The following is a 16,836-nucleotide window of genomic DNA, read 5'->3' on the forward strand; positions in this document are numbered from 1 at the left end:
TACTGGTTAGTATGAAAGGAAAGAGCTGATTGGTTGGTTGATTGATTGATTGACCGCTCGAATGAATGGTGGATGGATTAACGAGTGAATGAATGAGTGAATGAGTGAGTGAATGAATGAATGAAATGAATGAATGAATGAACGAACGAACGAATGAATGAACAGAAAAAAAACAAACGGATGAACATAGCTTTCAGTTTTAATTATTTTAATTCATTCCATGACATTTAACCAGGGTCAGCTCATACCGTGCTGGGTCCTTACTGGTCCAAGATTTTGAGAAGAACCAGTCTAAAAGGTTTCCTATGTTAATAATTAAATAATCTTTTGCAAATAAATAATAAATTAATCTATTAATTAATTAATTAATTAATTATAATTGACAGCTAAACAATGTTCCAGAAGATCCGGAATAATGTACGTTAATGTCGATGGCTCTAATGGAAGATGCTATCTTAAGGGGAATGCTGTTGTAGTCTTAAAAGGAGATATATCTATTTAGTTTTGATATAATATCTATTTAGAAGATAATTTTTGATATGTTTCTAATTATTTTAACGTCTGAGGTACTGATTGAAATTGTTTATTATTATTATTTTGGGTTTCGTTGACTCATTTTTTGTGTTTTTCATATTAAAACCTCCTGGAGAATGATTGCATTGACTAATTTTGTCTTATTAAGAGGAAGTTTTATCAATTCATTTTGAAAAACTAATTTTTAATGGTTTTTTGCGTGAAATAAATTGCTTTATTAGCTATTTAAGGACATTATAAATCTTTTATAACTTAAATTCATTTTTATGGTAACTGACACATCCTTATTTAAAACCTACGTGTTGAGTTTGCGAAATATGAATTAAGATTTAAATTTGAATTGCTAGGTGGTTGAAACCGTTTAAAATAAATTCGTTGAAAAATTATCTAACTTATCTATTAAAACTAAAAATGGCGTCAATTCAAGTTATGTCCGTATTGGTGATCAATATGATCGCACTGATCTACTGTTACTCGGAATCCGATGATGATTCGGGATTCTGTCCCATAACTGGACCCCCTAGTGATGGCTGTCCTGCTGCTGCTGATGCTGACGGAAAGAAAAATCTACTTGATGATGATGGGGGATGGTCTGTATGAAAGTCTATTTTAAATAAACTAAATGATTTTTCTTGATTTTCAATTAATTAATTTTACTTAATAATATATAAATAAATATCATTTATATGATTATTATAAAGATAAATATCTTAATCAATTTAATTGAATTATTACTAACTAATGAATTATGATTCGTCATTAGGTATACAGATGTTTCTAAACTGATAGTACATGAAGGTGGTTGCAATGTGGAGAGATTGGATTCACTGAGTCAGGAAGATTTTATTGAAAAGTGAATTTAAATTATAAATTCAATTGTAGATAAATATAATGTCTAATTAATTATTAATTGATACAAATAAAAATGCCTGATTTTATAATTGGTATAATTAATTTTTTATTATAGATAAAAAAATGATATGAGTGCATTGTATATATATACACTCCGTTTTATAGATTATTTTTAATTAATAACTAAATTCAAGCAGCTTAATCAATAGACTAAATCAAATCTATCAGTTAAATAAATTTATATAGCGTAAAATTTATGTGAAGAAATAAGTAATTTGTATAAATTGTGAATGTGTAATATGTATAAATTGTGAATGTATATAAACGTTTTGTATCATTTTGTACTGACCTACATGTGTTTCTATCTTTTATTTTTTGTATTTCACTCTTTCCTTTCTCTCCCTCTCTTTCTATCTCTCTTTTTCTCTCTCACTTTTCTCTTCTTCTCTCTCTCTTTCTCTTGTTTATACCAAAGATATTATATTTTATTTTATTTATACTAAAATTCTCTCTTACACATCACCTAGTTATGCGTACAAGAAACCATTCATTGTGAAGAACTCCAACGATAATACTGTGAGTAAGATGATGATGATGGTGACGAAGATGATGGTGGTGGTGACGGGGAGGAAGATGATGATGATAAAGTTTTATAGTCATCATAATCTTAATTGTGATGAGCGTGATGAATAATGAGGATGTATGACACACACACACACACACACACACATACAAACACGCACACACACACATACATACACACACACACATATAAACACGCGCACAACATATATACATATCTACATAAAGAAATTTAGAAAATTTTCAAGAAGACAGACAATGCTAGAACAATTTGGAGATAAGATTGTTAGACTGAGCACTGCTAATACATATTCATATGGAAAAAGTAATGATAATGATAGTTTTTGATGATGATGATGATGATGATGATGACGATTAAGCAGATGATGAGTAAGATGGTGATGATAACGATGGTTATGATGATGATGATGATGGTGGTCAGTGAGTTTCGTAACATTAAATATCATCACTCACTCATTCACTCACTCACTCGTTCACTCACTCACTCATTCACTCACTCACTCACTAATTGATCAAACAGAAGATGTGGCATTGAAAGAGTACATAGAGAAAATACTGAAACCTCAGGGTCTGCAAGACCGCGGAAATGGTTTGTCATTGTTCATTGTTGTTGTTTGATGACGTCATTCTTGTTTGTTGTTGGCGATATTCGCTGATGTTGTTGTTGGCTGTGCAGTATTTGCAATATCTACCCTAGCAACAACCACAACAACGACGACAACAACAACAATCTTTAGAAACGTTCTACTGGTTCGGCGACAACAACCACACGGAATGGTCCGAAGTATTCGCGGCCTACCATCCACCACCTCTGCACATCCCTAAAATGTCCCCGGCATTCAGTTACGGACTGGCCGGTTAGTTAGTTAGTCAGTTAGTGTAGAATTACGAGTCTACTTGCAGCTTATTTTTTAATTTTTTTTTTACCATTACACCAGGAGTGCGAAGACTTTTTGCGTCACCATCATCACAATCATTATCGTCATGAATATCATAGCCACAATCATCGACATCATCATCATCATCGTTATCAGGAGCAGGCACTGGCGTACCGTTTCACTTTCATGGTCCGGGTTTTTCCGAAGTTATTTACGGAAGCAAGGTGACTTATTTTTAGCAATGGTCATCATTACACTGACCATCCTCACAAATAATGACATCAGAATGACGTCATTTTAATCATCGTCAACAGCGTTGGTTTTTGTACCCCTTCGAGATGACCCCAGAGTTTGACCCCAACTCAACGACTTTGCATTGGGTAGTGGAGAAGATGCCCTTCTTACCTGATGGAATGTTACCATTGGACTGTACCATTAAGCCCGGGGAGGTGATTATGATGATGATCATAATTGCTGTGATGATGATGATGGTATTATGATGAAAATTATATCTACTCATATACACATTAACTTTTCATAAAGTCACATACACACACGCACTCACACACACACATGTACAGAGAAAGAAAGCCATACAATCAAACGTGCATACATAAGATAAGACACATACAATCGAACAGACATACATATGGTACTGTACAATAGACACAAATACACACGTATACACAAACTGGTCTAGATACAAACACACAGATATACAAAAACACATACATCTACGTATGCAAACACTCACATACACACATACACATACATACATACATACATACATTCATACATACATACATACATACATACATACATACATACATACATACAAACACATACATACAAACAAACACATACATACAAACACAACAGGCTCTGTATTTTCCAGATAGGTGGTGGCACGCGACACTGAACGTCAACACGAGTGTCTTTATTTCTACATTCCTCGGATGATCGAACGATCATTTTTGTTATTATTCATAAAAATAACAATAATATTAATAACATAACATTATTATTGTTGTTGTTATTGTTGTTGTTATTGTTGTTGTTATTGTTTTTATTGTTATTTTTGGGAATTTTTTCTCGTTAGTGTATTTAACTTTATCAAAATAATACTCCACCTCTGTTTGTTTTCTTTTGTTTATTTTTAGATCTGGGTATTTCCATGTTGTTGTTTTTATTCCTTTATTCATTCATTTGTTTATTTAGCGATCCATCCATCCATTCATTCATTTGTTTGTTTATCTATCCATTCATTCATTCGCCTATGTATTATATTTTATACATTCATTCAGAGAGAGAGAGAAAAACATTAAGCGTTGACCGGTATTGCAAGAGTAATGAATTAATATAAATTTCAATATTTCAGTTAATCTATCAACCAATTCTTCTATCTGTTGGTGATTGATTGATTGATTGATTGATTGATTGATTGATTGATTGATTGATTGATTGATTGATTGATTGATTGATTGATTGATTGATTGATTGATTGATTGATTGATTGATTGATTGATTGATTGATTGATTGATTGATTGATTGATTGATTGTTACATATTCTACATGGTACATGGTATTAAGTCATATTATATTATAAAATAAAACTTTTCAAACGTAATATTTCTTTTTTCGTTTTTAACAAGTATGGAAAAAATTAATTTTGTTCCAATAAATTGTCTCAAAATTCAAACACAAATAAAAAAAAGCTGAAAAATCAAATATTAATTGACTAAAAAGTAACATTATACATTTGTCTCAACAACGTTATGCGGTTACGTGTCGGTCGGTTCGCGAACCGGTTCTACCAAGCGGTTTTAATAACCGGTTTGTCGGTCGGTTAATAGAGCACGACCCTGTTATCCTTGGCCCATTTTTTCATGGCCCTTAATATGTACTCGACTTGCGGGTTGCCCGTGTTCTGTAGCATCTGTATTATGTCTCGTAAAAGCTCTCTGATAGGTTGGTTGGATGTGATGTGTTGCTCGTTGGTTGGTCTTGATCGGTTGAACGTGGGGTCGGTTTATGATTGGTTAATTGATGGTTGGTTGTCATTTGAAACGTATAGCAGCTTGTTGATTGTGATTCGTTGGGTTGAATATAAAAAGCCAAAAACGGTGCAAGAACACATAAAATTAACACACACACACACGAGTTTGCACGCACATACAAACACACAAAACATCCACAACAAACAACGTACACACACATCCACAACCGACAACGTACAAACACACATCCACAACACACACACACATTCACAACAAACAAACAGCAACGAACTTGGGCTCATGCCCACTGACGACCATCTGGAAAGCTCCCACACAGGCACCCCTCTTTCCCTCCCAATATTCCGGAGTTGGTTCGATTCTCTCTAGCACATCGAACGCTTTCGCCGAGTAGAAAAATAAGCCTCTCTATCATTGTGTGTGTATGTGTGTGTGTGTTTGTGTGCTTGTGTATGTGGTGTGTGTGTGTGTTTGCGCGTGTCGTCAAGTTTTTGAAGATATATATATATAAACATGAACAGTAACAACAACAACATAGCGAACGGAAATAACAACAACAATATTAAAAGCATAAACATAATAATAATAGCATAGATATAAAAACACAGCATAGAACCTTGTAACAATCGTTAGCGATAATGAGTAGGAGTTGATATGACTCTCCTGATGTTTCCATCTTCAAATACAACTCCCAGGCCAATCTCGGCTTCCGGTTCATTATGACTGAAAAAAGGAATAATAATAATAAAATTATTATTCTTATAATTTTCAGCAGCAGCAGCAGAAGAAGGTAAGCATATATCAGAACAAAAATAGGATATATATATATATCACATATATATATATATAAATATATATATATATATATATATATTAATCTATATAATATATATATATATTAATCTATATAATAATATACATTCATAGCAGATTGCTAAAAGAAATTTATATATGTGGCCGGGGCACTATGCGGATTATTATTATGATGACAATAATGATTATTATGATTGTTGATATTATTATTATATTATTATTATTATTATAATTATGGGAAATTATATTATCACGACACGACTCGTACGTACAGCAGCGAGCGAGCCAGCTGAGAAAGATGTAACTTCTCTTTATCTTATCACTCTGCACCATGAGGAAGGCCTTTTGGGGTGTAATCATCATCGTTATCATCATCGTCATCGCGGTCATCATCCTCATCGTCGTCGTCATTATCATCATCATAGTCTTCATCATCATCATAGTCTTCATCATCATCATAGTCTTCATCATCATCATAGTCTTCATCATCATCATAGTCTTCATCATCATCATAGTCTTCATCATCATCATAGTCTTCATCATCATCATAGTCTTCATCATCATCATAGTCTTCATCATCATCATAGTCGTCATTATCATTATCGTCATCGTGATCATTATCGTCGTCATCATCATCATCGTCATCATCATCACCATCATCGTCATCATCACCTCTTCAGCTTCTTTGTACTGGCCGAGGGCTGCGTTCGCCTGACCGTAGTTGAAGTTGAAGACGTCGTCGTTGTAGAAGTAGCTCTGGTGACGACGACGATGACGATGATGACGATGACGATGATGATGATAGTGGTGATGATGATAGTATTGACAGTAGTGGTATTGATGATAATAATATTTTTAATACTGATAGTATAGAACGATGAAGATGATGATGACGATCGTGATGATGTTGATGACGATTGTGATGATGACGATGATGAGGGTGACGATAGTGGTGATGACGATAATAAAAAAAAATTTTTGAAAAAAAAAATTTTGTTATCAAACCTTGATTGAGTTTAGATAGATCATGACCTCTTCGAACTGTTTTAAGAGAAAAAAATTTGAAGCCATACACTGCCGACCTGGTAGTGTGTCTGTTTGTGTGCGTGTGTGTGTGTATGTGTGTGTGTAGGTTTGTGTACGTGTGTGTGTGTGTGTGTGTGTAGGTTTGTGTACGTGTGTGTGTGTATAGGTGTGACAGTGTGTCTGTGTGTGTGTGTATGTGTATGTATGCGTTTGTGCGTCTGTGTGTGTGTGTTTATGTGTGTGTATGTTTCTGTATGCATACCATCAAGAAATTCATTCACTTGTCAATCTATCATTCTATAATTCATACGAAAAATCAGCCACATAACCAATCAATCATTCATTCATTCATTTCTTCACTCCTCTCTCCGTCAATCAATCACCTTACCACATTCACTGGCCGATCCTCCAACAACTGAGAATAAGTGCTGGGCGGCTTTTAGATGTTCCTTCTGGATGAATGAATGAATGAATGAATGAATGAACGAATGAATGAATGAATGAATGAATGAATGAATGAATGAACGAATGAATGAACGAACGAATGAATGGATGGATTACCGTGTAGATAAATGAATAAATGAATGGATTAATGTGTGGATGAATGAATGATTAATGAATGGATGAACGAACGAACGAATGGATAGATGAAATAATGCGTGAATGAACGAACGAACGAACGAACAAACGAACAAACAAACGAACGAACGAATAAACGAACGAATAAATAAATGTTTACCGAATTTTGTTCTTGCCCCACGGTTGCGTTCACTATGGCTGTGAATGTTTCATTTAATGTGATTGTTACGTGAAAATAGCATCGAGTCACATGATTTGATGCATGGGAACTTAATGTAATTCTATTGTTAAGGTAACCATTTTTAATGTATTGTACTGTATTTTAATGTCATATCACTGTAAATGTTATAAATTTTAATGTAAAAAAAAATTTACAAGAATGTACCCGAGTTTCATTTGTTTTTAATGTTATTTGAATTAAAATGTACCTGAATTTTTATGTTATTCGAGATAATTTATTGTAGTGAATTGTGAATGCGATGCATTATGAATGTAATGAGTTGTTGTTTTAGTGAATTGTGAATGTAATGAATTGTTGTTTTAGTGAATTGTGTATGTAGTGAATTGTTGAAGTAGTGAATTGTGAATTAAATGAATTGTTGGAGTAGTGAATCTTTAATGTAATGAATTGTAATGGAACGTAGCACATCATAATATAATGTAATAAATTGTAATGTAATTTAAAGAATTGTGATGTAACGTAATGAATTGTAATGTAATGAACTTTCAATGTAATTTAGTGTAGAGGACCTTTCAAGATGTACTCTTGGGGTGTAGTTGGCTGGAGATCCTTCATTAATTCATTCGCTTCTGCCACTTCATCTGAGTGAGTGAATGAAGGAGTGAATGGATAAATGAGTGAATGGATGAATGAATAAACGAATGACTATTGATTTATTGATTAAACGAACGATCGAAAGATTCAAAATAACAAACAAGAAATTTTTCAACAAACCAGCCAATCAATCAATCAACCAACCAGCCAACCAACCAGCCAACCAGCCAACCAACCAACCAACCAACCAGCCAACCAACCAACCAACTAACCAGCCAGCCAACCAATCAACCAACCAACCAACCAACTAACCAACCAGCCAACCAACCAGCCTACCAACCTTGTTTCAAGTAATATATGACCAGGTTGAGCCTTGCTTCGGGAATGACGTCAACAAGGGGTGTGAGTACTTGCAAGGCTGCCTGACCTCCGCGAAAAACTGTCTATAAATAATAATAATAATTATTATTATTATAAATAATAATAATAATCATAATAATCATCATCGTCCTGATGATTATCTGCGTCGTAATTATCATATTCGTAATTCTAGTAAAACAGAAGTATAATAATGTGAGTAAAAAATTAATAGTAATTTAAAAAGTTAGTTTATCAATCGACCGATTAATTAATTAATAAATTAACTAATCGTTTGTTTTAACAGTCAATCATTCAATTAGCCAATCACACTAAGCATATCAATCGACCAGCCAATCACAGTAAACATATCAATCAATTAAACTAAACATGTCAATCAACCAGCCAATCAATCACAGTAAACATATCAATCAACAGCCAATCAACCAACCAATCAATCACAGTGAACATATTAATCGACCAACCAATCACAGTAAAGATATCAATCGACCAATCAATCAATCACATTAAACATATCAATCAACCAGCCAATCAATCACACTAAACATGTCAATCAACCAGCCAATCAATCACAATAAACATATCAATCAACCAGCCAATCAATCAGCCAATCAATCACAATAAACATATCAATCAACCAGCCAATCAATCAGCCAATCAATCACAGTAAACATATCAATCAACCAGCCAATCAATCAGCCGATCAATCACAGTAAACATATCAATCAACCAGCCAATCAATCAGCCAATCAATCACAGTGAACATATCAATCAACCAGCCAATCAATCAGCCAATCAATCACAGTAAACATATCAATCAACCAGCCAATCAATCACAGTAAACATATCAATCAACCGATTAATCAATCACACTGAACAAAACATATCAATCGACCAACCGACCAAATTATGTTTCACTAGGTCCCTAGCGTAGGTAAACGATGGTGATGCTAAATCTTGTAGTGTCTTTAACTCTGCCTAACACAAATCAGTCAATCAGTCAATCAATCAATCAATCAATCAATCAATCAATCAATCAATCAATCACATAACCAACTTCGGCAATTTTTCCATTAAAGAGACGAAATTGGTTGCAGGCCTTCAGGTTGAGTGCAGTTGCACTGTCTGGGTACTGGTTTAAGTACACGGCCAGTACTTCCTACAAGTTTTGGTTTGTTTGTTTGTGTGTGTGTGTGTGTGTGTGATTGTTTGCTTGCATGTTTATTTGTATGTTCATTTGTTTGTTTGTCAATCAGTTGACGAATATCAGTTAACTAACTAATCAAAGCACGAATCAATCAACCAGCTAAAAACCATCCAATCAAACAACCAGCCAACCAACCAATCAACCAACCAACCAGCCAACCAACCAATTAATCAACCAACCAACCAATCAACCAGCCAACCAACTAATCAATTAACCAACCAATCAACCGACTTGTGAGACGTCATAGTAATCAATTTTGTAGTAGCAGAGAGCGATGTAAACATTCAGCGCTAGATAATCACTGCATTTAATTTCAAAATAATCCATCAGTCAGTCAATCAATCAATAAATCAATCAGTCAGTCAATCAATCAATAAATCAATCAGTCAGTCAATCAATCAATCAGTCAGTCAATCAATCAATAAATCAATCAGTCAGTCAATCAATCAATCAATCAACCAACCAACCAACCAACCAATCAATCAACCAACCAATCAATCAACCAACCAACCAATCAATCAATCAATCAATCAATCAATCAATCAATCAATCAACCAATCAATCAATCAATCAACCGATTATCCAATAATATTTTTTTATAAATATCAATGGCTTCTTGATAGTGGTTCCTCAGGTAATGAATGGACGCTAATGAAAGCTGGTCCTCAACGACGTCATCCAATCCTGATAGTGATGAATGAATGAATGAACAAATTAACGAACGAATGAATGAATGAATGAATGAATGAATGAATGAATGAATGAATGAATGAATGAATGAATGAATGAATGAATGAATGAATGAATGAATGAATGAATGAATGAATGAATGAATGAATGAATGAATGAATGAATGAATGAATGAATGAATGAATGAATGAATGAAGTTAATCAGTCAGTCGGTTGGTAAATAAATCAATCCAATTAACCAACCAACCAACCAACCGACCGACCAACCAACCAACAAATCAATCAACCAACCTACCAACCAACCAACCAACCAACCAACCAACCTGAATGCAACTCAACCAATCTTTTTTCATCACTGAGTTTGTGCGAGAGATGGAACAGTAATCGAGTCTGTAATGGACTCTTTGTAGCTGAATTATTATTATCACCATCATCATTACTATAATTATTTTTATTATTTTATTATTATTATTGATGTTATTGTTTTTATTATTGTCATGATCGTAGTAATAGTAGTAGCAGTAGTAGCAGCAGAAATAGCAGCCGTAGTAATAATAATAACAATACTACAAAAGTAGTAGCAGTAGTTGCAGCATCAGCCAGTAGCAGCAGTAGTAGCAGCAGAAATAGCAGCCGTAGTAGTAATAATAACAATACTACAACAGTAGTAGCAGTCGAAGCAGCAGCAGTAGCAGTAAGTGGTAAGTTGTAGTAGTAGCAGCACCTTTTTTAGCGGCAGCTTCGGCTTCTTTGTACATCCCCAGCATGAAGTAACAGCAGCCGAGATTCGTGTAGATGTGCAGATCGCACTTTGGATGTTTCGACATTTTCTCATACTCCTGATGACGATGATGACGATAATGGTAATGATGGCGATATTGACCGTGATGATGATGACGGTGATGATGATGATAATGATGTTAAGTGGTATGGTAATGATCCAGACGACGTAACGTACCTCCATTGCTGCTTTGTAATCCCCAAGATGAAACGCGCAGTAGGCTATCCATAAATCATTTTCTATGCTTTTTTTCCCGCTGTTTTTCATGAACTATTTGTGTATGTTTCATGCGTGTAAGTATATTTTTGTATGTTTGTGTGTGTGTGTTTGTGTGGTGTGTGTGTGTTTGTGTGGTGTGTGTGTGTGTTTGTGTGTGTATGGTGTGTGTGTGTGCGTGTATACTGCCTAAACACTAACCTCCAATAAGGTTATGGCGCCAGTGTAATCTCTGCTTTCGATGAATTCTTCTAAAGTTGGGACGGATTTTTTATTGTCTTTCCCTAATTTGGCGTCGCCGGTTTTAGCTGTGGCCGGTTTATTGCGTGATAAAAGCTGATGGGAAGAGATGAAAATATTTAAGATTAAAATGTGAGTATTTTTCTATATCTACACCAAAATAACGAACAAATGAAACTCTACAAACTAGATAATAGAGCTTCAATTAACTTAATTTTGCCGTTTAGGTATGATAATAAATACGAAGAAAGAATTAATTATTATTGATTTATAATAAATAATTGATTTATTAGCCATTGTATGAATAATTAATCAATGACACCAACACATGATCATATATGACGAGCAAAAGTTTGGATTGATTTTTTAATCAAACGTATAGATAGGATCATTTTATTCTTTCATCAAACTATTAATTATGTATGTGTAAATTAATAACAGTATTTTTGTCATAAATACTAATAATATATCAATATAATTGTTTTACTGAATTGAATGACAATATAATGACAATATCAGTTGCTAGTCAGTGGGAGTGTTTGTTGAAATTGAATTGAAATAGTTAAATTCCAATTGAAATTTTTCTCACCATAATTTGAATTTGTCGACTAAATTATCAAAATTTAAAAAGCTATTTCATCAAAAAATGAATTTAAATCACCATTTTGAAGTGTCATTTGTTTACAAATTAAACAAAATGCAAAATTATATTGTGATTATTATCAGTTGACATTGACAACTACAGCCTAGCGACGCGAAAAAGCTCCCGCAAGATGAATTTAAGTGAAATTTGATTAATTTTCATCAAAATTTGTAAAATAAAATAAATTTTAGTGTAATAAATATGTTTAATAATAACATTTTTATATTAAAAAGTTCCATTTTTGAGTTTTAGCTTATTTATTTCAAGTAAATGATCCATTTTGATAAAATGCTTATTACATTTGCTTTTCTTTGTTTTGAATACATTAGCGATAATAGACAACTTTCTTTTTTTTTAATAACATTTTTTAAATTCCTAACTAAATCGGTTTGGGATTATCTATCATACTTTTAAAGTAATATTGTCTTAAATTAATTGAAAAATTTGAAATGTCTCAATTTTTGAAAATTTTTGACCATTACAACTGACCAACCTTATTATTATAATTTCAAATTACAATTCCTATTACCACGAATGCCGAATGGGGAATGGCCAACAAATTTGATTAATAAATTAAATAAAATTTAATTTATTCATTTTCAAGATGCCTGTTGCTGATCAGTTCTACCAGGATATGCTGGAGAATGCGAAGAATTACAACAAGCGACTCTGCATTGAGAGGAGACAGCGTCTGCCATTTTTGGACTCACAAACTGGAGTCGCCCAGAACCACTGCAACCTTTGGATCCCTTATAAATACAGGGCTCCAGGTTGGCTAGTTAGTTAAATCAATTAAGGGATGTGTGTAAAATTGATATATTTAATTTTAAATCATTTATATAATTATAAGATTAGCCTGTCATGTACTGAATTTATCTATATAATTGAGTTTGAAATTTTAGGTCTTCGTCATGGACAGCTGTATTCCTATCCATGTCGTAGATGGAAGAAAAAGTGTACCCTTCCCCTGCCCGATTTCTCCCTGGGACCCACACCTAAGATAAAATTAGCAGATGAGGCTGTTGATATTGGTTAGTTTTATAGTAAATTTGCTTTGTGATGAAGTTTTTTTTTCCATTTTTTTTATTTTTTTTTTAATGTTTTCTTGGCAGTTCTATTTTTCTGAACCCTTCCTAAATCTCAACCACCCAACAGATGCTCACTGCTTGAACAATGCTGACCAGTCACAATCGAGCATCAGCGCGTTGAACAGCAATGCTAACAACAACATTAACAACGGGGAGTCTGACTCGATGATGGCAGCAACGACGTCAATGTCATCAACAACGAACGAGGATTCCACATCAAACTCCCAACAACAACAGATGGCCTGGGATGATCAGATGGACGGAGGAGAGATGATGGAGACTGACCGACCTGACTCCGATAGTAGCGATTACGAAGAGACCTACATCAAGAAAAGAGCCAAGAAGGGCGGTCGGGGTGGAGATAGGACCAAAAGTGGGGTACTCAAAGATCCCACTTTCAGAGGGCCCAAGTCCCAGGTTTGAAATTTACAGGGTTTTTGTTTGTTATCCTGTAAAATTTTTTATTCCGTCAGTTATTTTTCCAATTGTGGTTGATGTAGAAATTTTTGTTCTATCAACTTTTTTTGTTTTTAGCATTCTACTCTTTCATATTTTTGATCTTTGAGATTTTTTGGCAACCACCCAGTCATCATTTCATCATTTTCATCTTTTAAACGTTTTTCCTAAAAGCGGGGTGCCGGAGGAGGCAAAGGTCGAGCAAAGAAGGAAAAGGAACCAGCAGATAACCTCACTGACAAAGACAAACCCTACGTCTGTGAATGTGGGTACTTTATTTATTAATTAACTAATTAATTAATTTATTTATTTATTAATTATTCATTTTGACTTTCAATATTGTTTTAGGACTAATCAATATTAATTTATGCTAATTTATGCTGCAGTGTGCCCCATGCGTTACAAGACAAGGCCTGGCCTATCTTACCACATGAATCACACCCATAATAAGGTCCTTAATATTCATTGTTGTTCATGTTTATTTATAATTAATTAGGTTTTATTAAAAATAATTTTAATTAATTATGGTTATTATTTGATAATTTGTGTTTTGTACTGTTTGAATGGTTTAATAACATATTTTCAAATTGTTGTTTTTTTGTGAATTTTCAAGTAAAAAAATTAATCAATATTGAAATTATCAATTAGCTAATTAATATTCAAATGTATTTAAATTTATGCGCAAACAGGCTGTACCAGCTGATGACGACGACCTTCACATTCATCACAAGCCTGGTTGGTACTACTCTCATAAATATTCGTCAAATACAGTTGGAATTTTACAATTTAGATAGTTATTGTTATAATTATTATTTGTTTGATTAATAACTTGTTGCTGTCGCTACCTAGATATTTAATCATCTCTGTCTACCTGTTTGTCTATCTATTTGTCTGTCTATCTATTTGTCTGTCTATCTGTCTGTCTATCTATCTGTCTGTCTATTTGTCTGTCTCTCTCTCTCTCTCTCTCTCTCTCTCTCTCTCTCTCTCTCTCTCTCTATTTTTCTCTCTCTTTTTCTTTTTCTCTTTATTTCTCTCATTATGTACACATATTATATGTATGTATTTATTGTTAATTTTTGATCCCCAAAATAGAAACAACTTATTCAAGAAAGCAACAACAACAGCAGCAACAACAACAGCATCATCATCAGCAGCAGTCTTCATCGTCCTCATCATTTCCAAACCACCCCCAATACCAGCAACAGCAGCACCATCATCATTACCACCAGCAGCAGCAACAACAACAGCATCACCAACATCACCACATGATGGGTCCGCCTATGCTGGCGGTTTCGTCGTCTACGTCATCGTCGTCGTCGTCGTCCACAATGGTGGCTCCCCCTCCGATGATGGGGAATATCCCTCCCCAAATGCTCCCGAAAGTTGGGAGTAAGTACTGCGACTTCTGCCTCGGGGACGAGATGGAAAACCGGAAGACGGGACTAAAAGAGGAAATGGTTTCCTGTGCCGATTGCGGACGATCCGGTGGGTTATGATAATGATGATTGGATTATTATTATTATTATCATCATCATCATCATCATTATATACTCATTAGTAGTCCTCAGAAAATAATTTGCAATAGCGATGACTGATGACGATCATGCTGATGATGATGGTAGTAGTGATAATAACAATGAGGATAATAATAATAACAATAATAATTATAATAACTCATTCAGGCCACCCAAGCTGCTTGCAATTCTCCCCCAACATGATAATCTCCGTGAAGCAATACCCATGGCAGTGTATCGAATGCAAATCTTGTGGCATCTGTGGTACTAGCGATAATGACGTCAGTATTCCTCCGTGTATTTTGTGTTTTGTCTATGTATTTATGTATGTATTGTTGGTTGTTTTGTGTTTTATCTATGTATTTTTGTATGTATTGTTGGGTGTTTTGTGTTTTATCTTTGTATTTTTGTATATATTGTTGGTTGTTTTGTGTTTTAGCTATGTATTTTTGTATGTATTGTTGGTTGTTTTGTGTTTTATCTATGTATTTTTGTATGTTTTGTTGGGTGTTTTGTGTTTTAGCTATGTATTTTTGTATGTATTTATGTATTGTTAGGTGGTTTGTGTTTTATCTATGTATTTTGGTATATATTGTTCGTTGTTTTGTGTTTTATCTATGCATGTATGTAATTCTTCTTGGTGTTTAGTGTTGTTTGGGTGTTCCAACGACATTACTGTTCATCAACAACAACAATAACATCATTATCATTATCGTCGTCAACGTTATCGTCATCATCATCACCACCATCATCGTAATATTGTCATCAGGATCAGTTGTTATTTTGTGACGATTGCGATCGTGGCTACCACATGTACTGCTTGAAGCCACCGTTGTCTGAGCCACCTGAGGGTTTGTTTGTGTGTGTGTGTGTGTGTGTATGTGTGTGTGTGTGTGTGTGTGTGTGTGTGTGTGTGAATCAATTAACCAGTCATTCATTTTCAATTAACCAGTTAATCAGTTATTCAATTATGCCTTTGTTCATTCATCGATTCAGTCATATTCATCCACCCATTCATCATTTCATTCATTCATCCATTCATTCATTCATCCATCCATTCATTTATCCATTCATCTATTCATTCATTTATCCATTCATTCATTCATTCATTCATTCGTTCGTTCTTTTCCAGGTAGCTGGAGCTGTCATCTGTGCGTCGTTGAGTTCTACGGCAACAATAACAACAACAACAATAATAATAATAATAACAATAATAATAATAATGCTTAAAATTGATCAGTCAATCATTCATTTATTTATTTTTTGTTATTTTCGTGTTATTATTTTTAATTACTATCATTAAATTGTCATAATAATAATAATTATTATTGTTATTATTATCTGGTGACCTGAAAATCGTGTTATGAAAATGACTGAATGAAGTGTGAATGAATGAATGAAGAAATGAATGAAATGGATGGATGAATAAATGAATGAATGAATGCATGACTGCTTACACATCGTTTGAGGACATTTTTTCTCTTTTATAAACATTATTAATAAAGTTTATTAATAAACTATCTCATGCTTTTGAAGAAATTTAA

General features: G+C 33.8%; 4 protein-coding genes across 4 annotated transcripts in view; 3 read left to right on the plus strand and 1 right to left on the minus strand.

Moving 5' to 3' along the window:
• HELRODRAFT_157296 (hypothetical protein) overlaps positions 1-502 on the plus strand; it is a gene marked incomplete at both ends in the record, with an annotated part of 5,113 nt that extends 4,611 nt beyond the window's left edge. The window contains 3 exons of the mRNA XM_009022773.1: positions 1-5; positions 236-298; positions 387-502. The exon at positions 1-5 is cut by the window's left edge and continues 56 nt beyond it. Coding sequence (XP_009021021.1) covers positions 1-5; positions 236-298; positions 387-502 — 184 coding nt within the window. The remainder of the gene's footprint in view (positions 6-235; positions 299-386) is intronic.
• Positions 503-1,307: 805 nt separating this feature from the next.
• Positions 1,308-3,827, plus strand: HELRODRAFT_82533 (hypothetical protein; the record flags this gene model as incomplete). The annotated part of the gene is made up of 8 exons (XM_009022774.1): positions 1,308-1,387; positions 1,914-1,962; positions 2,197-2,293; positions 2,510-2,578; positions 2,727-2,846; positions 3,024-3,091; positions 3,182-3,316; positions 3,747-3,827. Coding segments are annotated over 8 exons (699 nt in total), but the record flags the coding sequence as incomplete, so codon positions are not given.
• An 887-nt stretch (positions 3,828-4,714) lies between these two features.
• HELRODRAFT_112981 (hypothetical protein) lies at positions 4,715-11,687 on the minus strand (the record flags this gene model as incomplete). The annotated part of the gene is made up of 18 exons (XM_009022775.1): positions 11,550-11,687; positions 11,310-11,402; positions 11,076-11,190; positions 10,675-10,761; positions 10,237-10,345; positions 9,894-9,962; positions 9,512-9,614; positions 9,358-9,432; positions 8,417-8,519; positions 8,052-8,123; positions 7,462-7,499; positions 7,111-7,174; positions 6,702-6,790; positions 6,369-6,452; positions 5,969-6,038; positions 5,500-5,606; positions 5,158-5,291; positions 4,715-4,829 (listed from the first exon to the last, which is right to left on the minus strand). Exons 2-18 carry the CDS (start codon positions 11,397-11,399, stop codon positions 4,715-4,717), a joined length of 1,524 nt encoding a protein of 507 aa, XP_009021023.1. The 5' UTR covers positions 11,400-11,402; positions 11,550-11,687.
• A 1,148-nt stretch (positions 11,688-12,835) lies between these two features.
• Positions 12,836-16,522, plus strand: HELRODRAFT_175348 (hypothetical protein; the record flags this gene model as incomplete). The annotated part of the gene is made up of 10 exons (XM_009022776.1): positions 12,836-13,001; positions 13,134-13,262; positions 13,387-13,736; positions 13,950-14,040; positions 14,162-14,226; positions 14,465-14,545; positions 14,978-15,263; positions 15,461-15,573; positions 16,062-16,143; positions 16,425-16,522. The coding sequence occupies 10 exons, from the start codon at positions 12,836-12,838 to the stop codon at positions 16,520-16,522; spliced, it is 1,461 nt and encodes a 486-aa protein (XP_009021024.1).
• Between the last annotated feature and the right edge of the window lie 314 nt (positions 16,523-16,836).

The sequence above is a fragment of the Helobdella robusta genome (assembly GCF_000326865.2).
Source record: "Helobdella robusta unplaced genomic scaffold HELROscaffold_33, whole genome shotgun sequence".
In the NCBI taxonomy this organism is placed as follows: Eukaryota; Metazoa; Annelida; class Clitellata; order Rhynchobdellida; family Glossiphoniidae; genus Helobdella; species Helobdella robusta.